Here is a 16,193-nt window from a genome sequence, read left to right on the forward strand (position 1 = left end):
TTAGATCTACTTAGGGGAGCATAATAAGTCCCAATAATTGTGCTGTCACCAGGCCTTATTAGCAGTGCTTTTACCTGGTCTTGTACAAGACTCAGGCAAACAAAAGAAACACGTAAATGGGTGCTTTTTTGTGTTGTGTTCTCCCGTTGAAAATTAAATACCTTCTCAGAGTTAGAAAGGGCTGTCTGGTAACAGGATAGATAATGCTTCTGCGTAATCCAACAGCCTGGCTTGGACTGGCAGTCACAAGCCATTTTTTTTCGTTGTTGTTGTTGTTCAATCACAGAAGTAATTTGACTCGTCTACAAATAGTGTTTTGATAAACTTCAATAGAAATTAGCAAACCAGCCATCAAATGGGATTTATAAAAAGTTGCTTGGGAAAATGTGCTGTAAGTAGTCTGCAATTCAAAGCATTTCCTTCGCAGGATGCTTATCAAGTCCGCCTGTGCTACTTCCAAATTGAACTAGAGCGTAGATGAGAACTATTTTTTGATAGAAGGGAAAAAAAAGGAAATAAAGCCCAGCTGAAAAATAGTACCAGGTTTCCTTTTTATTTTTTTTATCATTGCTTTAGGATGCAAATCGTACAAGTGTGCAGAGAGAAAACAGACTTTGAAACACCAGAAGGAATCAGATTAATCTGTGATGCTTGAGAGATGCTGCAGGTAGTGTAAACGTGATTGAAATAGTCATTGTAGGACTGGTGAGTAAATACGCTAGAAACCTTTAGATAAACTGACTTCTCTTGGATAGTCTCTATACCAAGGAAAAACAAAATGCCCTGCTTGTTTCTCTGATGTTTCCTTACTGCGGCGGCTCTATCAGGCAAAGCAGCTGCCAGTTGTTAAGACAGTCATGCTTCCAGATGCCCATGTAGAGCTTTTTTTTTTTTTAATGATAGCAGCAATCACAGAATTGTAGCATAGATGTGCAGGAGGTCCTAGTCGTGGCTGCCAACCCCTTCCGAAGTGGTGGAATTATTTTAAAAGGCCAGGGGGAAAAGGATCTGGCAAATATTTTTGCAGGGACTTCTGCTAGATCAGAAAGCTGATAGTAATCAGTTTTCTAGGCTTCTGGAGGTTTTGCCAATCAGCAGTGAAACCTGGCACGCCAAGCTGTCCGCGGCTCTTGGAAGACAGCACTGCCTTAGTTGACCATCAGGCTGATGGATAAACGGAGGGGACAGGCTTAAGCTTCTTTCCAGACTGAAAAAAAATAACCAGGCTGAAAAGGGGATCACACCTGTCATTCTCTAAATAATTTGGGGGTCTTCATCCGATTTCAGTCAAATCGGGTAAGGGCAGAGATGCTCAATATACAGTCTCCAAGCCTGCTGAAGATGCGGGGCTGGGCACAGTCAGTCCTCCCTCACCCACCCGAGCCGTGGGCAGGGTGCAGGACTCGGTCCCTGTCCCACCAAAAGGCAGCGGGCTCAGGCCTGCAGGGGGGGACGGGAATGGGAGAGGAGCTCCGAGGTGGGCCACGCACCTGTAACGAGTCGCACTTGATGCGCTTAGCTCGTAATCCAACAACTGGAGTGAGCGGGCTGTTGTCTTTTGGGGGTTTTGTTTCCGAGAACTTCACAACGTGCTCTGAGGGAAAGATCCAGAAGACTTTATCAATCACCAGTGGTAACACCTTGTCTACATCTGGTTTCACTTAGGGGTTTCGTTTTGCTTCTTAACCCAGATGAAATTGCGCGGTAATTCCTTACACAAAGATTCATCTGCATCCTGCGAGCCTGTCGCTTACAGCATCACACAATGCATCAGCCTCCTACTGGCGTTTTTTAATTAAAAGAACAGCGCTATCACTTCAAATTAACGCCACGTAGCTTATTTTAGTAAGGAGGGAAACGTTGTTTATAGGCTTTTCTCTTATGAAAAGTGTTTATTAAATTTTGCTCTCTTTTGGTTCTGTCTAGCCGTTTGTCATTCGGAGCTCGGACAATATCAGATCGCTAGGTGTGCGAGCCGTCTCAGCGATATGAATGGAAATAAAGGCTCACGTTTAATATCTCGGCTCTTTGATAAATGGGAATCACCTTAATAAAAAAAAATCAAGTGTTATTCTACTGTCCCCACAAAGCCTTCGCCTCTCTTCAAGTGCGTTCCCTGTGCTGAGTACCTAGTGAAGAAATAGGTACTTCTGGGAGCTTCTGTGTTAAACTGTGAGGAGCTGGTTTTTGTAATCGTGTTCAGTGAAATTGTTAGGCCTCTGTTACACTAAATTACTGTGAGAGCAAGTAATACATCTGCTGAGAGCTCGCCCTAATATTCCTCGCAGAGCGTTTCATTTTATCTAGAATATTAGCACTGCTAACCATCCATGCAGAATTTAATGTATTGGATCTATTTAATCAATTTAAAATGGAAAGCAAACTTCTTAGGCTTTGACTGAAGCGGCTGGCTCCATGCGTTGTTTTTTAAGCACAAAGGCTAAAATTTAATACTTCTATAGCAGTTTGATGAGACCATTTTGTTTAGAGAACTTTCTTCACGTTTTATTGCTCCATGATCCAGCGAGCGAGTGTTGTCACTTGGGTGAAATCACGTCTGAATATGAAAGGCGTACACGAAGGCACTGTAGGAAGAGACATGGCATCTTTTCATTCATGCTCCGTCTTACGTCCGTAGCACCTTTGATCGAGGTATCAGAGCAGTAGTGGGTTATAATTTATTGATGGAATGGACGCTGACATTTCGTGCCAGGCAGATAGCGATCCCTCTCGCAGGCAAAGCGATGAAAGTATAATGTCGAGAAAAATTGTAAACAAGCACCCTGGTCAGAACAATGCAATAAAGCGTTTTCATCAAAATCTCAGCCTTTGTGACAGCAGATTCACTTGGGATTAGCAAGGGGGTTTCCTTTATTGAATACCTTGCATGGTGTTCTTTAAAAATCGCTGGGGGTTTCCACATACCTTGCCGCTGTTGAGAAACTGTTGGCAATGAAAGCTTTTTTTTTTTTTTTCAAATTTAAAACCATCTTTGCTGGAAGGCTACACGCACACTGTACGCTGTTTTCGTTCTGAACTATTTTTATTTAGCTAGTCCGTAAGTAAAACAGTCCGTCTGCTGGCAGAAGGTTTAGTCAAGGACATTTGTCATCCTGCTTTCAAGACGGTGGTTCCGGCCTTTCCCAAAGCGGCTCCAAAGCAAATTTCCTTCAGCAGCGGGTACGGTGACAAGGAGGGAAGTCACTGCTTATGGTCCAAAGGCTTCCCGATGTCCCCTTGTTGTTGCCGTGTGCTACCATGGCTTAATCTGAAAACAAATGTGAAATATTTAACATAGCTAGATGGTACAAGATAAGGCTCGGAGTCCTTCTGTATCCGTGATGTTAGTCATGCTTGAGCTCACGCAGCTCACAACTTCGCTCTTCGCGGAACAACGCGGATAAATGTTTTATGGACACAAAGGGAAATGGGGCGTCTCGCTGTGGCAGTGGGCTTCCCTCCCCACCCCCCGATTAAATCGCAGGTTGTGGATTTTTCGTATGCACCCCACCTCAACCGCAGATTTGCTGTAACCAGTCTGTTTGTTTTGTTGTTCATCCCTGGTGACCGTCAGTAGCGCTGGGCTGAATAAACAGAGCCTATTGATCAAATTCGAAGTCATTAACTTGGCAGTTTAAATAGATGCTGTCCTATATAATTAGAACAAGGGAGTAACACATAGGCTGATACGGCTTTATTCGGAATAAAAGCCTGCTTTTCATGAAATCTTGTTTGGTGCCATTCAGCTCGCGCGGTTTTGTGCCTCCCGTAGGTCACGCAAGAATTAGACGTTTTGTTGAAAGTACCTAAAGTGGAGAGGCCGGCTTTGCTTGTGTAAGAGAGCGGTGACATTGATCTGGCGTGGATCTGCTGAACTTTGGTACTGCTGGGGAGCCCTGCTTGGCAGAAGGGCTGGCTAGCGCGCTGCGTGAGGTTACTGGTTAACCACATCCAGCCCGGGCGCTGCCGGGGGAGGCAAATGGGTGCTTTCAGGGCAGGGTACCGCTCCTGATGCCTCCGTCCCCAGTCGAGCAGCCTAGTCTGGTTGTCCATCTTGCTGCTGCTCGGCTGAGCGAAACACATGCCTGTTAGATCGGGATGTTTATAGGCAAACACAACGGGTGATTAATTATTTTCAAAGGCAGACGTTTCCTCTTAATGGCTACTGTTGCGTGATGTGGCTGTCGGTGTTCCACGTCGTTTTAACGTTTTCAGTGCTGTTCAGCACGGCCGTAAAACACAACATTTCGCTCTGTGAGTGCTGGGCTCCTTGAAGATCTGTTCTAGCTGCCTGGCGGCGTGGTGTGGACAGGCCGGCGAGGAACGGTGATAATCTCATTAATAGACGAGCATCGTGAGCCTGCAGCCAGCCCGCTGCTCCTGAGTCACGCCGCCGCGAGTCCCTGGAGAGCAGCGCGCACGTTCAGCGGTAGGATGCGCGCTCGCTGACCCACATTTCCTCGGGCGCGTGCCTCTCCGCGCCGGGAAGCGCGTCTCACTGCCTGGAAATCGGAGGAGAGCTGATGTCACTTGGGTCTCCCAGCCGTTGCACGACCCAAGCCAAAGTACTTGTAGGGAATTACCACTGGGGTGACTAATAGGTGATTAGGGAGATTGCGGAGGGTGCGTGAATGGGCTTCTTGTGGACAAGGCTAACTGTACGGCAGCAGCAACAAAAACGTTTCTTACTCATTGTTTCCTTCTCCTGTTATACCTTTAGCTTGGACTCATTGTTAAATGAGATTTTTCTTCCTCCACGTACTAATAGCTTTCATACTAATTCCTGGCAAAGTTTATTACAGTACAAGGAATGTTTCCCCTGCAACAAGTGGGCAAATGTCAGATAGAAGAAAACAGCGACTCCGTATTAGGGTTAATAGAAAGAGCAGAAGTAGGTGAATGAATTATAAAATCTTGCCTTCCAGAAGCTATTAATATCTCTGTAATTACAGTCTTTTTTTGGAACAAGCCTTGCTTCTGTCCCGTTCTCTTCCTTTCCCCTCTGCCGCGGCTTCCTTACAGCTGCGTGCCCCTGCTCCTGCTGGCTGAGGGGTGCCACCGCTGTCACCCCCTGACTTGTCCCCACATCCCCTCGGTGTTCAGCATCTGGCACCAGGCCCGAGCAGCGAGCCGAGACGTGCATTGCCACTGGCAGGTAGCCAGGGTCACCGCTCACCTTTTAATGCTGGTGCCCTTCACCAGCCAGGAACAAACACTGTCGTGTGTTTAGGGCTTCCTGTGTTTTTTTTATTTCGTTTGCAAACAAGAAGGGTTTAGGCTGAGCCCTCTGAACAAATGAGGGGAAAAAAATGCATAAGGAAAGCGAGGAGCAGTTTGTAACATCTCGGGCGGATGTTGAAAGGGATCATAACGGACTGAATAATTAGCAAACAAACCTAAGATTGTGGAGTTCAGTTTTTCCAGGAGTTAAAACCAGTGTTCTAAACCAGCCAATGTACTTCATTCAAAATCAGAAGCGATGCCAAGAATTTAACTTGAGCAAACAAAATTTTTCTTTTTCTGAATTTAAACTGTGCACCTTTAACTTGTGTTTGAATTCCTGGAGTCATTCTTCCATTTTTGTAACTTAAGTGCTTAAACAATCATTACTTTTGAAACTTTACCTGGGCATTTGAGGTGTCTTTTCCTACAGCAAGGTATCTAAATGGTATTTTGAACTACTCTGGGAGGTTTTTTGTAATAGTTTCTTTATTTAACTGATTAAAAAACAACAGGTAATCTTCCCACTTCGGTATTTCATACTGTCTGTTTTGTATTGACAGCATCTACAGCAAAAGGACTGAGGTTAGAAGGGCTCACTGAGTGTTACATGTACGGGAGCTGGTAACAAGGTAATCACCGAACAGAGAGGTCGGTAGAATTCTTTAATTCCGTCTACCTTGGGCAAATCCTACAGTTTTTCCCACAAGACACTAGGAGCGTTTATAACTTAGTCCTAAGGTCCAAGTTAGGATCAAAACGTCATTTATTACGGGCCATTAGGCTGGGACACTTCTTTCGAGCACCAGCTCGATCCTGATGATCCGTGCGCTTGTTACTCTCAGGTTGATAACTGCAGCCCGGGGAGCTCTGGGAAGCAAGAAGTACTTCTGAATGAATTCCAGCTGGTTCAATTTTTGGCTGACCCTTTGCTAAGTAGCCCAGAACAAAATGAACTCGTTGCTAGAGGCTTTTGCACGCTGTTAACTCTTTGCTGAGTATTGGCTTTCAATGCCCTGATTTTTAAATCGGAGCTCGCTCGCGCTCTGTTCAGAAAGTACTCCTCCATCTCATCTGTTTGTTATCATGCTTACCGCAAAATGAACAACAGATTTGCAAATAAGGAAGGCAAAAGCTGTAAGAGCATGAAAAAGGGTTTTTTGGTGGCGGGGCCTGTAGCTTGGAGCAGCATATATGACACAGCTTGTGGCGTTTTATCTTTCTATCCAAACATGCCAAAAAGCACTCAGTATACCTCAGTTAGACATTTTCCTGAATTTCTAGCACATAAAGTATTTTTCCATGCCCATATTCTAAGTCATTTGTTACCTCAGGTACGTGATGTTAAAGCACTGATACGGTACTGATGCCTTGCTTGATATCAGGAATGCTTTTCATTTACTTATGAAAGAATTCTAGGGTGTTGACAGTGCCTGTTGAAAAGCCATCCAGTATCCACTGGAATTTGGTCTGGTAACAGTTACTGAAGCTGTAGTAGTGCTAGAAGAGGTGCTTGATGAATATTATTCTCTGCAGAAGATTTCGAGCAAATATTTATTGCAAGAGTTTTTAAAGAAACACAAAATGAGCCTGAGTTTTAGAAAAACAGCTTAAACCCGGTATATGTTTTTTCTTCCCGAAGTCTGTTCTTTTTATTTACCAGCTATTGTGTAGGCTAAATTTCTGCTGGAATTCTACATTGGAATTTCTTCACTCAGATGTTTTAAGAATGAATGAAGAAATGTAGGTTCTTGAATATGCTTAAACGTGGTGATGGTGGTTTGATACTTCTAAATTTGAGTTCTAAAAATAACTAGCAAAATTGGTTGTTCCTTACTTTGTGTTTTCAAAGACTTTGTTGTTGTTTTCCCTTTTGCTGGCGATTAATGTCACCATCAGCAGGATCCTAGCTCACCCAAGCAATTCCCTTGCCAGCTTCCTTTCCGTGGTTCACTGTGCAGCTCTAGGTTAACCCTGAGTTGAGCAGCCCTGCCCTGACTAGGGCCCAACCTGGAAATTTAGCTGTAAGGCGTTTTTTCGTGTGAATTGTTTAACTAAAACTGTTCTAGTGATACATCTGAACCTGCATGACTAATAGTTTACATAGTTTACAACTTACACATGACTTCACACCATTCGTTTTTGCAATAGCAATGTTTTTGCTTTTAAGCAATCTGCTTAATGTTTGATGAAAACCAGACTTTTTTTTTTTTTTTTACTGTTCATTAAAATACCCTCGTTGGAGAATGTTCTTCCTTAAAGTTGATTTGTACTATATTTAATTGCTGTGAGATATCAAAGAAGCTAAATATTGGTTCTGTCTGGAAAAACATATCTTAGTGTTAAAACTGAGATTAAGAATGTGTTAAATTGTGTTCATTTTTCCTCCCCTAGAACAGTGTTCTACAGTCAAATTGCTTGGTTGAAATATTGACCCTACCCATATATGAAGGACTACATAGAAATACCAACCACTTCTTGGAGATACAAAACACCTTTTAGGTTTTAAAGGGAGAAATATGCTTAGTTTTAGCTTGGTAATTTTAGACTTTTTATTATTTCATTGAAATTTAATGTTTTTATTGCAACGTCAAACCTGCCAAGATTTTCAATACCATGTTTCTGCTTTTGCAGCTTTTGCATGTTTTGCCCTGGAAGGTCAGACTTTTTTCTGCCTTCTGCAGAACAGGAAGATAGTTTGAAGCTGGACTGCATGTATGTAAAGAGAGCTGGAGATAACGCTGGGTCAGAAAATGCAGTAGCTGTAGTTCCCTGTAGCCTCGGGTAGGACAGCTGACCCGAGGTTCCGTTTGTCCCATTATTTCAGAAATGTTTCGCTCCGTGGACAGGACCCCAAGGCTGGATCTGTTTTAATTGGTGTGGTTGCATGGTCCGCTAATTTTAGCCGCGTGGTAAACATCCTCAAATGTCTTGCTTCTGGTTTTGGTCTTCTGTTTTACACTTTTCCCTCCTTTATAAAGCAGCAGAGAGCAGTTGGGCAGGTTTTCCTATCAGGCTTCGGAAACGAATGTCTTGTAAAAACTCCGGGTCCATTAATTGGATGGCGTTTTGGGGGGGGGGGGGGAGCTGCTGTTAGGGTATAAATGTGCTTGTAACTGGAGTCTCACAAACTGGTTATAAAAAATATAGTTGTGCTAATGGTATGGGTAGCCCCACAGAGAATATCTGCAAGGAGGGGAATCTAAAGTTCTGTGTTTTATGGTGAACATAATGTTTATTGAAAAGCCTTTTATGTACTGAATTAGTAAGCAAATGATCGGCTGCAAGGGAGAGTCCTCGTAAGCTTCTTTTTGATAATGAAAATAAGGTGTTGAACACTTTAGACATTTAACTTATGGAAATGGAGATCAGAGGCATTAAATGAAACACACCTAAATTAAACGCTGACTTAGCAGTAGGCCGTGCTGCACAGGGGCTTTCATTCTCAGAAAGGAGAGTCAGCTAGTTAAAATCCGACTTCTGCCAAAGTGGTAGTGAAAAGGAGCATAGTTTTGTATTCATCTCTAGAGTGGATATTTTTTTTCTGTATTTCCGTTGTAATGCACTGTTGTTCATCTGGTGTTTTCCAGAGAAACAAATATATATGTCTGAAGATTTGGATTGTTGTTTTTTTTTTTTCCAGAAGGGACCTGTTGTTTACTGAGGGTATGGAATGGGACTGGCTTTGGGCTCGATCCCGGCTCTCTTTGTGAGCAGTGTTAGGCTGAGAGTTCAGTCCTGTCAGGTATTGACACTTGTATGGCTTTGCGAAAGGTGCTTTGAAAACTCCAAGTGTTAAAAGTGCAAAATATTTTTGGCAATCTGAGTAAAATTCAGTTTGGAATCTGAGTTATGAGTGCATGTGGGTGGAGGAACATGTTTTTCATGCTTCAGGAATTTTTTTCCAGATGCTTTTTCAGCACTTGGGTAACTATAAAAGCTAAGTATTAAGACTTCAACACAGTTTTATTCCTTAGTTCTAATGTCATTTAAGAAAACTGAGCCCCATAGTCAGTCCTGTGGCACGCTTTCAGCTTCACAGCACTGATCTTGCACAACGCACGTTGGTGTCTGTTTCAAAATGTGAGCACAAGTAAGTGCAAGCCGTGCAGATAAGCCTATCTTGAGCAATACTATTTGCTTAAAAATAGAAATTATTCAGGTTTGTGTGGTGGGAGATGCAAGATGTGTAAGGGAAGCAGCGCAGAGCTGTGTTGCTCCCAGAAGCTAACGCACAATGAAATGGGGAGTAACTGTAAAATGCCGTTTTGTGTTTCCAGTAGGAATTTTGTTATTGAAATTGTTTTATTTAGCTGTCAGCTAAGAGATTGAATTTGCCCTGAGAATAGAATATTATTCTGTGTGGTTTTAATGAAAAATTTGAGTTCTTTCCAGTTGTTTCTCTTTCTTACTTGTGTATACAGAAGCTGACAATATCGCTGAAGCCCGAGCATTTGCTCCGTTTTCAAGGAACTGGGAGGCCGTTTGTGGACATCTTACCAAAACAAAAACTTGACCGCGTTTGGTAAATCTCTACAGAATTATTTATTCCACTTGGTTGTGATCCTGGCAGATGTGTTGGTGGTGGCTGAGGACTTTTTTTTAAGCTGTAGGGTAGTTCCATCTGACTTCCCCTGCTGTTAACGTGTTCCCTGGTAAAGCTGTGAGCAATGGGGTGTTTTTTGGGAGCGGCTCTCTTTGCGAATGGGTTTTCCAGCTGCTATAAAATGGGGACGTTGACTGGTAACTTACCTCTTGAACTCCAGCGCCCGAAGAACATGGTTGCGCTTTGAACGTGTTGGGAGGTGGTCTGCAAGGAAAAGGTAAAGGAAGGCGAAGGTGGCTGGTGCTGCAGGGGCACTTTGTTGATGGCAGAGGAGGCTTCGCAAGGCACGGTCTCACTCTTGCCCCAGTACCTCTGGTTGTATCCCCTACAGCTAAGAAATCGCTGCAGGGCCAAGATGAATAATTAGCCGAAGGTGATGAAGAAGCAGTTTATGAAAGGTTTGCCTTCGTCACCACCACCAAAGCCCCTGGAACTACAGCTTGAGTGAGAAGGAGGAGTTCAGTGCAGCTGGAAATTGCGCCGTTGTACGAGGGGCAAATAAGGTCCATGGGTGGCTCCTGCTCTGAGGCCTGAGGCTGTAACGCTCCAGCCGCTGGGGTTCTTGCACTTGGTATCTGACTAGGAAATAGACGCGTAGAGAACAGGAGAAGGTTCTTGGCCTGGATTAGAGGAAGCATAGCAAACTTGTAAGAAAACTGATGTGATAGCTAGGATTTGATGAAAAATTTCATCTGGGTGTTCGCCTTTGTGTCAGGCATTTGTTATGGGTGAACAGAGGGAGAACAAGAGAAAAGTGTTACTCTGAGAGATAATTGGATGTGCTTATTTCCACTTGTCTGATCTGTGCGCCTTTCTCTGATTCTGTACATCAGCATTAATTCAGCTTCCTATTGATCTCCTCTTTTTGTTTAATCCCTGCAAAGGTCTTCAACTAATTCCATAACCGTTAGCGTTTCTCCAGGGTTGGTATCAGTTCATTCTTGAACTTGCTTTACTCGCCGTACTGCATGCAGTCTCAGGTAACTGGGAATTTAACGAGCCTTGTTCTTCCAATGGCCCCGTGCTGTTTGTTTATTTATTTTTATTGTTTTACCGATTTACTTTCTTGAGGGCTAAGCAGCCCTTGCTGCTGTGTATGTGTAAGACGTGAAGGCTTACCGTCGGTCAGTGCCCAAGAGGATTTTTCAGTTTGAGTACGTCTCAGGAATCCTGGAGATGAAACCGCTCTGTTTTGTCAACTTGGTGGTGTTTGCTCTGCGAGGGCTCTCTCTCATGCATGACGTTTTTATGCTTAGGTAGGATGGAATTCTGATTCTGGGCTAAGTAGATACTTTAATGACATGTTAATGGACTAATAAAAATGGCTTTTTCTGGGTGTGTGGTTTTTTGAAGATCTCTTCAAAGTTGTCTAGTGTTTGCGACTGGCTGTGTGAAGCCAAGTTCCAGCCCACGAGGAAAGCATGCCTTGAAAAGAGGCTTTGATTTTTACTGCAGCCTACACAAAAGGGCCACAAAAAGGCTTCGTGTACCAAATCTAGCAGCCCTCTGAGAGCTGAGGTTTTCTAATGAAGCATTGCTTTAATCTGCTAGCTAAATTCAGTTCTAGCTTGAGTTCAGGCAGAGTCTTCAGATGGTGGGGTGTGACGTGCACAGCCCTGAAGTCGGAGGGGCCTTGGGTTTTTTTGGGTGGCTTACATGTCAGATTGCGAGTTTTTTGGCACTGTGATACCAAGCTCACTAATGAAGGCAGCTCCGTGTACACATCAATGCATACGTGTCTGTAAAATGAGTTCTGTACAGGTAATTGCTCTGTTTCGCAAACGTAACGTAAAACTTCGAGGTTGTTTCTGTTCTGTGCGTTAAGCACGGCAGCGATTCAGGCTCGGTTACTGAAAAGTTAAAGCAGTCTGTGGATTTATGCGTTTCAGGCTGAAGCAGACAGAGGGGAAGACCAAAAGTATTCTTAAAGCAAACAAGAAGACGACTAGAATAGAAACCTTGGCCTTTGTGGTGACAACTTAAGCTTCGATATGTGAATAAAATGGGGTGTTTTAGCTCAGTGATGTGGTTAGCTGCAAAGAAACCACATTTTTACACACTTGGTGCCTTTAGCCATCTTTCCTTTTCCATTAAACTTGCTCTTGTACCCCCATCAAACATAAATGATTGTCAGCCTTAAAAAAAAACAAAACACTTAAGAACCTTCCTGGGTTGCCTGGTAGTAGAAATAAACCCAGACGTTTATCTGCAGTGAAGTCTCATTTAAGGTTACGTGCAGGGAATAGAAACGCCAAGTAGAGCCATTCGTAAAGGCGTTTCAGGAGGGGTGGCTCGTGGTATTCGGAGTATTTTCCACACGAAATGCACCGAACCGTTCGGATGAGAAGCGATTTCATAAAACAGATTCAGCAAAGATTTTAATTGTGGGCTGTGGTGCCTTGGGGGGTTGGAGCAGCATGTGGTAAATGGCTGATGTTCGCTCTTCTTTTTTTTTTTTTCTGGGGGATTTTTTCTTTACACTTTGAGCACGTTATTTGTCTGCGCAGTCTGCTGCGGCCCTTCTCAGGACGGAAGAACCTTGCCGAGAGGAGCAGGCAGCAAGGCAGCGCGGGGTCATCGTGCCGACACACCGGGCCCTCCCCACCCGGCGCACAGGTTGCCAGCTCCGTGAGCCAAAAGAGCCCGGCGGGCTTTGCAGCGTTACCTGCGACGTTTCCATTGCTCGGCTGCATCACATTTTTCAGCCTTCTTATTTTTCACTGGTATTCAGTAAGTTCAGTTTCATTTTATGATGGGATCCCTATTCCCCTCTGCTCCAAAGAAAGCTTTCCCTTGTTGTTGCTTACATCTCCAAGCACTCCGACAGCCCGTGATGCTTTTAACGATCACGCTGCGTATCTGTGCGATTCAAGATGGCCTGCACAGAAGTAAATATTAAGTAAAGTCCTTTCTACGTCACCGGCCTGCTGGCCTTGTGTTTACTTTCTGTCAGAAAGTAAAACGAATGTATCCTGGAATCCAGCTGCGTGTTTGTGCAGGCACAAATGATTAACCTGGAATATCAAAGGAAGGCCGAAGACGGCTGCGAGGTTTACCTGCTAGCATCTTGCAGTATGACCTGCCCCCCGTTCCTGCAGCAGACGTGGACGTAATGCTGGTTTGTCTTGTCTTCAGAATCAGCTTGAGCGCTAAATTGAGTGCTGTTGTTGGCTCAGCTCCTATCCACATGCAAAAATCCTTAATTTGAGCAAGGAGGTGCTTAGCTTTAACTCCAGAGCACAGAGCAAAGGGTGAGTGGACGCGGCCCAGCCACAGATTTGGCTGCTCTGTTGCACCGGTGCAGGCTGGTGCCTACTGAATCTTTCCATCGCTCCCCATTTTTCCTTCTGTGTCACAAAACACTGCCTCGTTTTTACCGAGTGCAGCTGAAAACAATTACAGTGGCTTAGTGCCGTGGGACGGGGCGTGCTAGGTGTGGATAAATGTGGTGGTGGTGCAGAGACGGCAACGTGCGGGCTGTCTGGCAGGCCAGCCACGCTCCTTGGGGCGCAGACGAGTCGGGAGGAGGAACCCGCACGCCCCGGCTTTGATTTGCAGGCTGGGTCTGTGCGCTTGGGCTGTTTGAAATGGTTCCTCGCCCAGGCTCCCTTCCTCAGCCTCCTTCCCGAAGAGGATCAGTCCCGCTGCAGAGGTGGGTCGCCTGCTGGTGGAGCAGCAGCTTTCTGATGCAATTCTCAGCCCGGGTTGTGAAGGCGGCGGTGCCGCCGCGCTTTTCTTACTACACCTGGCTGCAGTCGCTCCCGCGGCACCTCCCGAGCCGCAGCAGCTGATTCACCCCTGCCTTGGAGCTGGGTGGACAACGGGGGCTGGCACGGGAACGGCTCCACGCACTCAGGCTGCACTGAAGACATCCCCAGGGTGAATACCGACTTTGTCTACAGCTCGTCCTTTCTTCACCTCCTGCCAAATATGCTTTCACGCTCGTACTTTCCCCAGCTGGCTAATTTAGCCTTTGAAATTATCTCAGTAATGTCAGGTACTTAAAAAAAAAAAAACCTTCCCATCCCTTTATAAATATTATAATCTCGATGTGAAGACGTTGTTTGAGCGGTGCTTGGGCTCTGCTGCATGAAAGCAGCTCTCCAGCACCGCGCGGCAATGCGCAGCGCCGTCCAAACAAATCCCGTGTCAAGCTGAAACAAGTCAGTTGACTTTCAGAAAGCAGAATGCAAATGACCGAGGCGGGAGAATCGGTGCCTTCCGTAACTTTGCAACAAACGCGGGGAGATCCCTCCTGCTGACAAGGAGCCTTGCTGGCCTAGAAGAAAGGAAAAGGAAAAGGAGAAGCACGCTGGACAGATCGAAGGCTGGATTTTGCGCAGAGCTTGTGCAAAGCGCCCTCCCGAAGCAGCGTCCATCCCTTTCTACCCCTGCTCAGTGGGCAGCCGCCTATGATGCGGGGATAAAATCGGTAGCTCTGTAAGCCTTTGGAGCTAAATCTGCCCGAGTGCAGGGGTGTCGGGCCTGAAGGAGCAGCAGTCAGACCCATCTGGCAGTCGTGCACAAGTCCCGTTGGAGGCAATGCGTTTAAGAAGTAAATCTGGCACGAGCACGGCTTCGCAGAGCAGGGAGGGGCTGTCTGCCCGGCTGCTGGCATAGTTTCATGCCCAAGTGTCCCGTTGGTGACCTTTGTCACCCGTTTCTTTACTGGAATTTCGAACCGTATAGCTTTTAAGCGATAGGGCACTTGAAAATATTTTCGCCGTAGTCAGTTTAATGTGCAAATAGTAGAGCAAAGCCACCGGTGGCTCTTGGGCAGGCTGCTTCTAGAGACTGCTCCGTCAAGGTTTCTTTCTGCTACCAGCTGTTGCGGCAGTATTTTTCTTACTAGAAAGAATAATGATTTTTGCAACCCGAAATTGAGGGTTTCACAGGCTGCAACTGGAAAATTGGCAGCCGCGCTCCTCTACTGCGGACCGAAAGCCTGTGGCAGAGGGAAAAGCATTAAATGAAAAATATAATTCTTCAATAATAGCTTATGAAACTTGGGCTGCTAGTTAGCTCTAGAGAGCACACCTGAAATATAGAATAAATGGAATAATTATACAGTCAGACAGCACTCGGGTTGTTACAGATGGCGTGCTTTTCCAGCTTAATGTGTTCGTAGAACTGGGGACAGGACACGGTGTGAGTTATTTGATTTTGAGAAAGGAAAAGCAGCACCACTCGCGGGTACTTTAAAATTCATTCTGGCTACTACGAGGACATCCAGGTTCTGATTTTACCTGTGCTCGTTCCTTGGTTTTCTGGTATTTTTTCTTCCAAAGCACCCAGGACAGGAAGAGGAAATTAAGCTTTGCTCTGATGCGCTTCCATAGAGCAGCGGTCTGTGATTGTAATCCTGTTTGATTTCAAATCAAACTGCTGTAGTCCTCCAGCCTTCTCGTCTTTGGTCAGCTGTTGAAATTAAATACATAAGAGGAGCTTTCTCTGATTCCGCGGTTTGCCAGCGTTAGAAGTACGTAGTTTTTAATCCCTTCTAATCATAGTTTCCTGTTGCAGCTGCTTTAATTATTAAAAAACAAAGGATTTGTGTATTTTTTACACTAATTTTAACATCTGGGTTAAGACTTCGATCTGTTGACGTGTGAGGCAAGGTAGATTTTATTCTGCTGGCTATTTTGGAAGGTGGGCATTGCTCTGGAGATGAGAGGTGGAATTCTAGCAGAAGTACAAAAAATGATGACGATAAAAAAATTACCACGTTTTTGCTACCATGTCTTCACTTTGTCCAACCCAGAGCCAACGTGTGTAAATGCCCCAAGTGAGCCTGCAAGCTAGGAGTGAGGTGGGATGGGGTCTGTGCCAGGGGACGTGGCCGTCTCGATGTTTTCTGAGCGTTCGTTCTTGTGCTAGAACATCAGAACTTGATGGGGAAGAGGCTACCTCAAAGATAGTTGGGTCTTTTATAATCGTCTTTCTTGCTTCTTTCTCTCTTTCTCCCAGTTTTAGGTAAGTTACAGCTCTAATGTTTTCATCTTTGGCTCTGTGGTAACTTTTCCTGGCCTGCTATAAGAGTTTAATGGATACCGAGCAACTTGAATTGCTGAGAGCGTACTGAGCAACCCTTACTGAAAAGCAAAATGAGGCTTGTGGCTGGTAATAGACCTAATAGAAATAGAGATTGATGCAAGTTTCCTGATCTAATTTTTGCTTAAACGACTCTGTTATTCAGCACAATTGGAGACAGGGAAATGATGTCTCGTTTGGGGCCCTTCCAAAGGAAAAAAAACTTGCCTTCCCCCCCCCCCCCCCAGTATATCTGTTTTCTCCTGAATGAGGCCGTGTGATACTCACCCCAAAACCTTTCTGTATTGGTGAGGTGTTGGGCTGGTACAGCACGCCA

The 16,193-nt window shown here is 45.0% G+C and overlaps 1 protein-coding gene across 5 annotated transcripts in view; it reads left to right on the forward strand.

The window, feature by feature from the left end:
* SMURF1 (SMAD specific E3 ubiquitin protein ligase 1) overlaps window positions 1-16,193 on the forward strand; it is a 46,968-nt gene that overhangs the window by 9,878 nt on the left and 20,897 nt on the right. Inside the window, exon 1 of one of the 5 annotated variants that reach the window (XM_013174889.3) lies at window positions 9,855-15,946. The exons of the other annotated variants lie outside the window; for them this stretch is intronic. Coding sequence (XP_013030343.1) covers window positions 15,931-15,946 — 16 coding nt within the window. The 5' untranslated portion in view covers window positions 9,855-15,930. Of the gene's footprint in view, window positions 1-9,854; window positions 15,947-16,193 lie in introns of those variants that run through there. 5 annotated transcript variants of the gene reach the window in all.

This window comes from Anser cygnoides, chromosome 15 (assembly GCF_040182565.1).
Source record: "Anser cygnoides isolate HZ-2024a breed goose chromosome 15, Taihu_goose_T2T_genome, whole genome shotgun sequence".
NCBI lineage: Eukaryota > Metazoa > Chordata > Aves > Anseriformes > Anatidae > Anser > Anser cygnoides.